This window comes from Saccopteryx leptura, chromosome 3, assembly GCF_036850995.1.
Source record: "Saccopteryx leptura isolate mSacLep1 chromosome 3, mSacLep1_pri_phased_curated, whole genome shotgun sequence".
In the NCBI taxonomy this organism is placed as follows: Eukaryota; Metazoa; Chordata; class Mammalia; order Chiroptera; family Emballonuridae; genus Saccopteryx; species Saccopteryx leptura.
In genome coordinates this window covers 140,681,010-140,693,424 of record NC_089505.1, presented here as the reverse complement: position 1 = coordinate 140,693,424, position 12,415 = coordinate 140,681,010, and the positions used below count along the sequence as shown (strand labels likewise).

The 12,415-nt window shown below is 38.8% G+C and overlaps 1 protein-coding gene across 17 annotated transcripts in view; it reads right to left on the bottom strand.

The window, feature by feature from the left end:
- The window catches only part of SGIP1 (SH3GL interacting endocytic adaptor 1), a 223,780-nt gene that overhangs the window by 105,581 nt on the left and 105,784 nt on the right, over positions 1 to 12,415 (bottom strand). For all 17 annotated transcript variants that reach the window (XM_066376506.1, XM_066376505.1, XM_066376507.1 and 14 more), the window contains 3 exons: positions 11,363 to 11,419; positions 8,430 to 8,484; positions 7,535 to 7,710 (listed from right to left, as the gene is read on the bottom strand). In XM_066376506.1, the coding sequence (XP_066232603.1) occupies positions 7,535 to 7,710; positions 8,430 to 8,484; positions 11,363 to 11,419 (288 nt within the window). The remainder of the gene's footprint in view (positions 1 to 7,534; positions 7,711 to 8,429; positions 8,485 to 11,362; positions 11,420 to 12,415) is intronic.

The following is a 12,415-nucleotide window of genomic DNA, read 5'->3' as shown; positions in this document are numbered from 1 at the left end:
TTGGGTTTCCTGATTTATCACTAATGATACTTTTAAAAATGTGCTCTTAGGCTTTGCAGATAATTCTAACAAGAACAATAAAATAACGTCTAAATATAGTGACTATTATGAATATTTTATATACATTAACTCATTCAAGCTTCATAATAGCCCTATGAAGAAGGTGTGGCAATTATCTTGATTTACAGTTGAAGACACCAAGGCATAAGTTTTGTAACTTTCCCAACAAAACCCATTTAAGAGGTAGAGCCCAGTTCTTTGAGTAATTGGGACATTATTGGAACAAGTGTCTATTTCCATCTCCCTGAAATTATCTTAAACGGAATTATATTCAAATATATGTTGAATTCCCATTTTGTAGTTTCTATAAGGGCGTATTTCCTATCATTCAGTCTTGCAACATTATTTTTATTTATCCCCTTTCAGAAAATAATTTTACTTTTTAAGAACAGAGCCATTCTTAGAAGATATAATGGAGGTTTGCTTCTACCTGAATGTAGGGAGTGTGGTCCAAAGGAAAGCAAACAGCAGAAGTACTCATCTCTTATCTTTGTTTCTTTCTCCTTCTTTAGGTGGAAGGATCTTAATGTTGTACTTACAAAGAGATGGACATTTCAGCAACTACTTTGTAAGGCAGGTTGGTGTTTATTATTCCCATTTTGGACACAAAGATTCTGAGACTCAAATAGGTTTTAAGAAACTTTTCTAAGCAGTATTGTTGGCAAGAGGTTGAGTTCAGGTCTATCAGATTCCAAAATCTTTCCCATTATACACCAGTTTTGTCAGCAAATAAATACAAGGTATTTTTTTGCGTGTGTGTGTGTGTGTGTGTGTGTGTGTGTGTAAAGAAATACCAATCACAAACACTCAATATGTAAACAAAACAAAAACCTGACTTAAAAGTAGTTTATCTAAAAGGTCAATCAGATTTGGTTCAGAATTAAAGTTTAAGATGGGCAAGAGAGCCCAAATTCCTCTAACTGGATTCAAGCTTTGACATACCGATACATTATAATCCAGGGCAGAAAAAGAGAGAATGCTTTCAGGGCAGCAGACAAAGATAAGAAGTAAAGCTATAACTCGGTAAGAGCAAAAAGTTAAACAAGAAATTATAAATATATTAGTGTGATGGTTAATTTTATCAACTTGACTGGCCATGGGGTACTCAGATTAAACACTAGTTCTGTGTCTATGAAAGTGTTTCCTGATGAGATTAGCCTTTGAATTGATATACACCCAGTTTGGGTGAGCATTATCCAATCTATTGAAGCCTGAATAGAAAAGGCAGAGAGGAGGGAGGGATTCACCTCTTTTGCCTGTCTCACTGTTTGAGATGGGACATCTCATCTCCTGTCCTCTGACTGGGATTTACACCCATCACCCTGGTTCTCAGGCTTTTGGCCTCAGGCTGAATCACATCACCAGCTTTCCTGGGTCTCTTGTTTACAGGCAGCAGATTATGGGACTGCTCAGCCTACATAATTGTGTGTGCCAGTTTCTCATAACAAATCTCTTGATGTATGTACACATAGATACATCTATTTTATTGGTTCTGTTTCTCTGAAAACAAAACCCTAACATAATTAGTAATGAAGAAATGAACAATTTCAAAGCATCAATTATGGATCAAGTACTGTTACTAAGATACACTGTATGCTTTGTTCATTTAGTCATTTACTGAGTAAGTATCTCAATGCCCAATGTGCTCCATGCACTGTGCTAAGCTAAGCACAGGGACAAAAAGTCAAATAGGACTTGACCCTGCCAGAGACCAAAAGTAATCCACTCAAAACTGCTATGAGGATTGTTACTGTTCTCACTTTATGGGAGAAGAATAGAGGCTCAGAATGATCATGGGGCTTACCTAAGGTCACACAGATAGAACATGGCAGACCTGGGACTGGCACCCAGACCTGTCTGAGTCCATGTGTTCTACTCTTCTTTTACTCTACAGCTGCTTTCTATTAACACCAAATTCTAGAACAAATTATTTAAGCAGATGGTCACCAAGCACTTGGAAAAGAAGGTGGTAATCCCAGGGGCCAGTGCAAAGAAAAAGTCAACCTCCTAAATGGTAAACTAAACCCATCGTTCTCTCTCATGAGGTTTCTGGTCTGCAAAGCTGTAGAAATTCCATGTGTCTCCAAATCGGTATTGTGTTTAAATGTATTTAATGGCATTTTCATCACTGGTCTGAACAAAATGGAGATATGTGGCCAGGATGAAAGCACAGCTGGGTGAATCGCTGTAGGTGAAGGAGGGAGGCTGAAGTGCGTTATCAATAGATGGATGTAAAACTAGGTGGTGGTGCTGTCCCTGGTCTGGTCCCATTCAAATATTTACTACACACACACACACACACACACACACACACACACACACACACACACACGTTTATTGAATGGTGCCAATATATAAAAAGCTCTATGTCAAATACAGGAGGTTGGTGGGGGAATCAAAACTGTGCCATGTCAATTTCTCTTCAAAGCTGCTATGAAGGGCTTATCATACCAGCTGTTGAGAGTGCTATTGGAAGACAACCTTTCACTGTTCAAACTTCAGCTTCTGCCTCCGTTGCAGAGAGCCACCCAAGGTCACGCCCCTGCTTAGCTTGCCCATATGGGAGTACTGACTGATGCAGCAGTAGAAAGGTTATTCATCCCAGCTAAACTCAGGTCCAACTCTGACGGGTCATTCCAGCTCTGGAGCTCCCTATGGATCAGCTCAGCTTAATCTCTCCTTCTGCCAATCCTACTCCATAGGTGTTGAAAACAAGGTCGTTCCTTATGAAACAGCCTGCACATTAAACTTAAACTTGGAGCTGGAATCAGTCTGCTTCATGAGAAACTCATTGAGAAAATGAAGGTCTTCGTACTTTGTTCATCCTCTGAGCACAACTACAATCAAGGACTAAAGTTACACAGAGACAGCATTTGGGTTTAATAATTTTCTTTCAACAGTGGAACAGCCTGCCTCTAAAAGCACTACGCCTCTTGTGAGGTCCTGTATCAAAAAAAACAGCTGGTATTTTAATTAAATTTGTTTCTTTTCACCCTGATGCTGGCTAGCATAAAGCATAGCATCACTGTATTTAGGTATTAGTGATTAGAAATTGAAAAAAAAAATTGTTCCTGGAAATATTTTGAAGGTACATGGAAAATATTTTGAAAGTACATGGGAAAATAATTCCATCTCCTAATGAATTTCAAAGTAATCAGAAATTATTTAAGACATAGTGACAGAAACTGTCAATGTCCACACCAATATCCAATATCTAACTCCTTTATCTTTTAGTAAGAGTACCCTAAATTCTAGCTGGTTACATGTCTGTCCAGCCAATGACTACATCTCTCAGACTCCCTTTCAGCTAATGTGGCCTGTGACTAAATTATGTCTAATGGTATCTGAGTGGTGATAATGGGCACAACTTCTGAGTTAAATGCTTAATGGAAACCACTTGCCTTTATTTTCTATCACCTCTATCTCAAGGCTGGAACATGGAGGTGATTGATGGTGGTAAGGTACCAACACCCTTGGAAAGGTGGAGCAATAATAAAGAAAGTCCCTGCCCTGGCCGGTTGGCTCAGCGGTAGAGCGTCGGCCTAGCGTGCGGAGGACCCGGGTTCGATTCCCGGCCAGGGCACACAGGAGAAGCGCCCATTTGCTTCTCCACCCCTCCGCCGCACTTTCCTCTCTGTCTCTCTCTTCCCCTCCCGCAGCCAAGGCTCCATTGGAGCAAAGATGGCCCGGGCGCTGGGGATGGCTCTGTGGCCTCTGCCCCAGGCGCTAGAGTGGCTCTGGTCGCAATATGGCGACGCCCAGGATGGGCAGAGCATCGCCCCCTGGTGGGCAGAGCGTCGCCCCATGGTGGGCGTGCCGGGTGGATCCCGGTCGGGCGCATGCGGGAGTCTGTCTGACTGTCTCTCCCTGTTTCCAGCTTCAGAAAAATGAAAAAAAAAAAAAAAAAAGAAAAAAAAAAAGAAAGTCCCTGGGTTCTTGAATGACCCCTGGAGTAGGACTTTGTTACCTATCTGGACTGTTTACAAGCTTGACTTCTATATGGAAGAGAAATAAACAACATATTTTGTTTAAGCCATTACCATTTTGTTCTGTTAAAGCAGCTCTACCAATATTCTAACTTATATAGATGCCAAATCAACAACTAAAACCTGAGTAATGTTTAGTCTTTTCCCTATCAGCATGGCATCTTACCAAACTACAAAATGATAAGAATATAAATTAACTCCCTTTACCTGTGAGTTTATTGTAAAATTCTTCAAAACAAATAAACAAACAAACAAACAAAAGAAACAGAAATCAGAAATCCAACATAAGCCATTGTTATGAATAGTTTACCATTTGGAATTTCTTTTATTTCTATTACTGTAATGACTGATGCTTTTGTAGTATAAGAAACATAGACTAAGTGAAATATTCTAACATATATATCATTAACTGCTGTAGGCTCTAGTTCTCTCCCTTTTCATACCTGAACTAAATGTAGATATATAAGTGTTCTGATTGTTTTGGTGAGAACATCTGGAGTACAAATTATTTGCCATTTTTATCATACTAACTAAATCACAGAAGGTTATTGATACATACCTGGTTTTGGAGATAATGTAGTATATATGTGAAATATAGGTACATATGGATTATCTAGATGCGAATAAGGATTCTAAGGCCAGGAATATGTTTTCAGTTACGATGTCCCTTTATACTTATGTATATCCATAAATATGGTTATCTTTTGCTAAAGTAGCAATAACAGCTCACTCTTCTATACTAAATATAAAAAGTCACAAATATTTCCAAGTCATAGTAATGTCAGATCCAGGTTCTCACGTTAGAGAGAGCAAGCTGGGGCACAGGGATCATGGCGGTAGGGGGCTCAAGGGTCTTTAGGTTTGTGGTGTTGCTGCTGTGCAGAAACAGCCTAACCCTGTGATTGTTTTTTCTGAGTGTCTCCATCTTATTTTCACACTGTTTTATCTAACACTTTTTCATCAGAGTTTTTTTTTTTAATTTTTGTCAGAGAAAGAGAGAGAGAGAAAGAGGAACAGATAGGGACAGACAGACAGACAGGAAGGGAGAGAGATGAGAAGCATCAATTTTTCATTGCGGCACCTTAAGCTGTTCATTGATTGCTTGCTCATATGTGCCTTAACCAGGGGGCTACAGCAGACTAAGTGACCCCTTGCTCAAGCCAGTAACCTTGGGCTCAAGCCAGCGACCTTGGGCTTTAAGCCAGCGATCTTTGGGCTTAAACCAGAGACCATGAAGTCATGTCTATGATCCCATGCTCAAACCAGTGACCCCATGCTCCTGTGCTCAAGCTGAATGAGCCTGCGCTCAAGCCAGTAACCTCAGGTCTCGAACCTGAGTCCTCCAAGTCCCAGTCCTATGCTCTATCCACTGCACCACTGCCTGATCAGGCTCATCAGGGACTTAACCACATTGTGCTGATATATCACCTTTAAAATAGGTGTTGGGAGAGCTCAGGAAGCAGCCACTCTTTTTGCTATAGCCTCAGCAGCATTTCTGGTTGGAGGACTATGCAGCAGATGACTTGGCACACAGACTGTTTTTGATAAAGGGCATTTCTTCTTTCTTAGATTCAACTAGCTCTCAGCAAATTTCTACCCTGTGTCTGGCTGTTCTAGTAAGTTTTCTTTCATGTAAATTTGTTTATTTAATCCTGTGAACTTGTCTTTTACACTTATCCCAGGAAGTTTCCAAACGCTGACTGAATTTATTACACCCCAGAGAGAAGTAGATGCAAACTGGTTTCAGGCTTTTAAATACATTCTTATAATTAATAAGGAAAGATTCAGAAAGTGAGACATGATTTGAAAGACAACTGAAAAGTAGAAGTGTATGCATTTAAAATGCTACCATTGCTAGAAATCACTAGTATTACAGACTAATACGTGAGTACTACAGACCAATACATGAGTACTACAGACCAATTGTGAGTTTAAAATCTGTACCTTCCATGCAGAAGGGAAAGAAAAACTAACATAATGCATACCTGCCTTCTCAGGGAGACACCTTAAGATAACAAGTGAGTATATGATTAGAAATTACCTGAAATTATAATTTGCTGTGGTTGATTACTATTAGCAATCATTTTAGTTGTCACTAACAATTGTCATAGAGGCCATCATAAGCACTAAACATCAAAGAAGGTATCATTATAGACTTTACTTATCCCAGGCAGGAATTTATCAAAGGACAGATGATTACAAGTCCTTTAGAAAGGTTAGTTGAGATATTTCCAGAAGCATCTCAAAAGTGGTTCAGCATATATTAACTACTTCATTTAGGGGGAATGCTATAGTGAGGTAACATCTCTCAGAAGAAGATGCCAAGCACGTATTGGCTGATAGTTTGAGAGCCTATAGCTGCTCTTCACAGCTATTTTTATAAAAGAATTGTAGCATTTATCAAATACTGCAGAGAACGTACTGTAAATGCTGGAAGTTAGAATTCAACAACTAAAGAAACTTAATAGGTGGGAATTGAAGAAAGAAAATATAAATTGTGGGAAAATAAATGCCAATTTCAGTAATACAAATAAGGTATACCTGTATTTGAGGTGCCTAAAAGTAAGCGTACTTAAGACAATTTGATAATAAAATATAATGAACATTATGAGTTTTAATAGATTTTTAGACTATGATCTAAGATATTAGATTAATATACTTTTTGAAGCATAACAAAGAAAACTTTCTTTTTGTATTTTTCTGAAGTGAGAAGCAGGGAGGCAGAGGGACAGACTCCCATGTGCACCTGACAGGGATCCACCCGGCATGCCAACCAAGGGGTGCTGCTCTGCCCATCTGGGCTGTTGCTCCGCAGCAACCGGAGCCGTTCTAACACCTGAGGCAGAGGCCATGGAGCCATCCTCAGTACCTGGGCCAGCTTTGCTCCATTGGAGCCTTAGCTGTGGGAGGGGAAGAGAGAGATAGAAAGGAGAGGGGGGAGGATGGAGAAACAGATAGGTGCTTCTCCTGTGTTCCCTGGCCGAGAATCAAACCCAGGACTTCCACATGCCAGGCCAATGCTCTACCACTGAGCTAACTGACCAGAGTCAAATTTTTTTTAAGGAAAGTAATTTTATTGGTTTTCTCCCCAGGAGTTTCTATGTGTTATATCATAAAAATAGACACTAAGATATGTTTTGAAAAATCACTGTTAGTAAATATGTATACTTTATATTGTTCTTAATTGCTTCAGAAGTAAGTCTGGATAATCTGTTATTTTTCTTCTTCTTTCAAAAATGCTTGCAGGAACATAAGTAAAAAAAGAAATGTGGTCCTATGCATTTTTACCACTTTGAAAAGCATGAGGAATGCAATATAGAATGAGCATAACTTTCTAAAGCTAGAAAGAGCATTTAAAGGATTACAGAGTTCATAAAATGGTGACAATATACAGCCTTCAGTTTAAAGAATTTCAGTGCTATGAGTATATGAGCAGAACACAGCTCTCTGTCCAACCTCGCCCAAGCTTGACGTAAAAAGCCACTCACCACTGGTGATGGGGAAAGTGCAATGTTGCCTATCGATGCCTTCAGTTCATCTACAGTTGCAGCATTCTTAAGAATGTCTTTAGATTGCAATGGCTTAATCTTGATATTAAATTTCCTGTGTGCTTCTTCTTCCTCTTCTGATTCACTTGAAGAATAAAAGTGCTTTTCTTTGGTAGGTAGAACACAGTTAAAGATACATAACTCTTTTTCCCATTAAGAGGTAACAATGAGTGTAAGACAAGAGTGATTGCACATGGTGGTAACAGAAGGGTCCTGAAGATGGCAGAAAATCAAAGCAAAACTAACAAATAAAAGAGTAAAGCAGGAAAGGTTAGAATTTATTCACTTTTCCTTGAAACATGATGAAGGATGGTAAATTTCAGGGAGCAATAGTTGTAATGTCCTACATTTTTGCTGCAGTTGGCCATTTGTTATGTCACACTCAATACACTTATTGTCCAGCCGTCTACAGAGAGGAAAGCCATTCTAACTGATGGCTTATAATGAGTTTTAAGTGTTTCAGAGTGTGACCTGTTCTGCCCACAAATGATCTGTGGGGAAAACACAAATAACAGCTATTTGCCAATCAAGGTAAATGACATTGTCACACCAGGCTTTTGCAGACAATCCAATATCCACAATTGGATTTGCACAATTGTTTTTCAGCACATTTTTCTTTTCTTTCTTCTCTCTCTTTGCTATGAATAGATGAAGGCAAAATGCCCATTTGTTAGTGATCAGGCTGTTTTCTTTGCTGTTTATTCTTCTCTAATATTATGATAACAGGACTTGAGAAGCTTGGGTTATTTTAACACCTTTTCAAAACCTAAATTTATAATACTGTTTTATGAGAAAAAAATAAACACAAAAATAAAAAAAAATAAAGAAAGGATATATCCAGGTTCCTCCGGTCTGATGCTGTAGCCTTCTTCATCCAGCTCAGGTGAGTTCTATAAAATACAAGTGCACATAGTGCAATTATTATTCTGACAATGATCAAGGAATTAATTTTCCTTCTAGAGCATTCTACTTAAGGCTATAAACGTGTCTTTTATTTTTGAAGGTGAGGATTTTAACTTTTGAAAGAGAATGCCAAGCAGTGTATGTTTAGATATTCACTTAAGGATACTTGGGCAGTTTTCTTATTGTGAAAACAAACTAGAAATCAACAATCGTCAATGAAAGAAAACATTCAGAAAGAATTTATTATGCATTTCCTGTAAGTCAAGGACTGTACTAAGCAACATTAAGGGATATAAAATAAAATTATTTGTCCTATGGAAAATCGAAATGTATTTTGGTAGGCAAAAAATAAACTACAACACATAAGAAATCAGTGATAAGAGTTTGAAGAAAGAATAAAAGTAGTGAGGTTTGAAAGAATTGAGGATCTGCATGTGCCTTTTGGGACAGAGGGAGAGGACAAAAGGGACCCATTCGTGGGAAAGAGCCTATATTGAAACTCCAGGGCAGAAACGGTACTATTCAGATGACATGACTGGAAAGTAGGACTCAGTGGAAAATAAGACCATAGGTGGCCAACTTGCCAAGGGGCGAGTTCAGACTTGATATAGCTACTGAAGCGTCTCAGTAGGGGAGGACATGCTGGAAGCAGCATCTTAAGGTGTTTGAGAAGTACACTTCAGGATAGATTGGGCACAGAAGAAAATGGAGAAAGGAAAACTAATTCAAAGTACTTCCATTATGCTGGTAAGATGTGCTAAGAAAATGGACAACTAACATTTTTAGAAAAAAGACAGGAAAGATCAAAGACAGTTTGCATGATTAGAATTAGTTATCATATTTTAGTTATTAGTCAGTGCTATAACCTATACTTTTATTGTATTGAACCTTCATAACAGTCATATGTGAAAAGAATTATTCTATTCACCAAGAAGGAAACTAAGAGAAATCAGATGCCAATTCTCAAAGAATCCACCTAGCAAATGGCAGACCTATTCCTTGACCCCAGGTATTTGAAACTATAGCCTGCAACTTAGAGAGGAAGAAGGTGAAGAAGAGTTCAAAAGTGGCCCTCTTGAAGTTGAAGTAAGTCAGAGAGAACAGAGGGAGAGATGCTTGGAGTCACTGAAGTAATAAAAGTGCCATGACCACAAGGAGGGAAGAGGGCCTGAGTGCATGGAAAAGCCATTTTTTGTTTATTGTTTCCCTCCTGACCTTCTTAAGTACTCAGTTACTTTGTTTGTTTTAAATAAAAGAGTATTGGCCCTGGCTGGTTGGCTCAGTGGTAGAGCATCAGCCTGGCATGTGATTATCCTGGGTTTGATTCCTGGTCAGGGCACACAGGAGAAGCAACCATCTGCTTCTCTACCTCTCCACCTCCTCCTTCTCTCTCTCTTTCTCTCTTGGTTCAAGCGCATCAACCCGGGCACTGAGGATGGCTCCCAAGAGCCTCAGCCTCAGGCCCTAAAAATAGGTCAGTTGCAAGCATGCCCTCAGATGGACAGAGTATCCACCCCAGAGTGGGGTCACCTGGTGGATCCAGGTTGGGGTGCCTGCAGGAGTCTGTCTCTCTAGCTTCCTTCCTCTCACTTGGAAAAGAAGGGGGGGGGGAAGAGTATTAAAGTCACTTCCCTGCTAAAAATGTGTCCCCGTCTTCTCAGTACACTTGGAATAAAAGCCTAGTGCCTCTGTGTAGCCCGCAGGCCCCTGCAGGACCTGGTCATGATCTCTCTGTAGCCTCAGCTTAGGAGTCTCTTCCTTGACCCCCCTCAGCCCTAAGGTCTTCTTCTCATTGTTAACTTTTATAATTTGAATGCTGTAAGTTTTTTTTTCTTTTTCCCCATTTCAGGGTCCTCATAAATGCCATCCTCTCTGCTTGGAATTCTCTTTCCTCAAATATTCAGTTAGTGAACCCCAACTTATACTTTAAGGCTTTGTTTAAAGGTCATATCATATCCTCCCTGAAGCCATCCTGGTTCTTACCCACTCCCTTCCAAAAGCAAGGTGATATAATGTATTAAGAATGAAACCCTTTTATTACTTAGAGAAAGCAAGCAATTCCTATGTGACCTTATTAATTTTTAGGACTAAAAAAATTTAAGGAAAGTTATGCTTCAATTAAGCACTTGCATTATGACCAGGGGCAGCACTGGAGGTTAGGATTTGTGGGCTAGCTGTGCGGGTAGTAAGTAGTACTTGATGAGTAATTTAGTATTTTAATTGTCATATTTCTTGTTTGCTTCGAGTATGGCATTCATGCATATTTAAAATTTTTAGAAAATATAACAAGAGTCTTTCTAGGTAAAAATAATTAATTAATTAAAAAATCACCCTTTCTTAATATATGTCATAGCTTCCCTTATAACACTATTATAAGCAAATAGTTCACTGAATCCTTGCAACAATGCTATAAAGTGGTTACTGACTTAATTTTTGCTGGACAGCAAATAAGTATCCAAAGCCACACACAGCTAATTGTGGAGGGGTTGGGTCTTGAACTGGCATCTAACAGCCTCTAGTGTTCTTAACCTCCATGCCGTGTTAATCATGCCAGGTGTTTCCTGATGACATGGTGTGTTTTACTTATTTTAATGTCCTATTTTAAATACAAGAATGCCTTGACTCATTTCCAAATTTGTAAAATATTTGATAAAGAAAAAATCATTTTCTGCCTTGGACAGATGGCTCAAATGGTTAGAGCATCGTCTTGAAGCACAGAGGTCGCCCTTTTGATTCCTGGTCAGAGCACATACAGGAACAGATTGATGTTCCTGTCTGTCTGTCTGTCTGTCTCTCTCTTTTTCTTTCTCTCTCACTTAAATCAATACTTAGAAAAATAAGAAAAAATCACTTTTTGATACTCACATATCTTTCCCAATCAATTTCTGCATAAAATCCATTTGGTGCTCCATTGCTTTTCTTCTGTAATAAATTTGAAAATAAATTTAGAAGAGAAACATTTAAATGAAACAAAAAAGGAATAAAGAACACTTAACTCTTATCTTTATTTAGCAAGAGCTATCAAAATCCAGGACTGGAGAGACAAAATAGAGTAGCTTATTGAGCAACCACATTGTGTGACAGATGGTAAACTGAGTTGCCTTGACACTGCATAATAGAGATTACACATTTATTTCACAAAAGATTCTAGGATACCTAAGCATAAGATATCAACCACTAGCTGTTCAAATTTTATTCAATTACCAAAGAATTAGGAGCACCTATATTATAACTAAATTTTCTATACCTTTAGGGCATAAAATCAGATATATATATATATTTAAATGATAATATTTTGACTTCTATATTCCTCTAATATACAATTAGTTCTAACATATCCAAAGAATATTCATCAAAGTCGTTAAGTAATCTTTTAGGTTTTCTAATACTGACTCAGTTTTTTTCCAAACCAACCCCTTGACAGAATATAAAGAATATAAAGGAAATCAGCTCCAAATTAGTTAATTCAGCTTCTAGGTATTAAAAAAGTGTTGATATTATTATTATTATTAATTGAGAGAGAGGGCTAGGGAGAGGAACATACTAGAGAGAGACAGGAAACATCAACTTCTTATTGTGGCACCTTAGTTGTTCATTGATTGCTCTCCCATATGTGCCTTGACTGAGGGGCTATTGCTGAGCCAGTGACCCATTACTCAAGCCAGTGACCCTGGGCTCAAGCCAGCGACCTTGGGCTTCAAATCAGCAACAATGGGACCATGTCCATGATCCCATGCTCAAGCTGGTGAGCCCTCACTCAAGCTGGCAACCTTGGGGCTTTGAACCTGGGTCCTCAGCATCCTGGGTTGACACTCCATCCACTGCACCACTTCCTGGTCAGGCAGTGTTGATATTCTTTATAAGTGGTTTTTCTTAACAAATTGTTAAAATAAAATTGTAGAATTAATAGTGGATTTC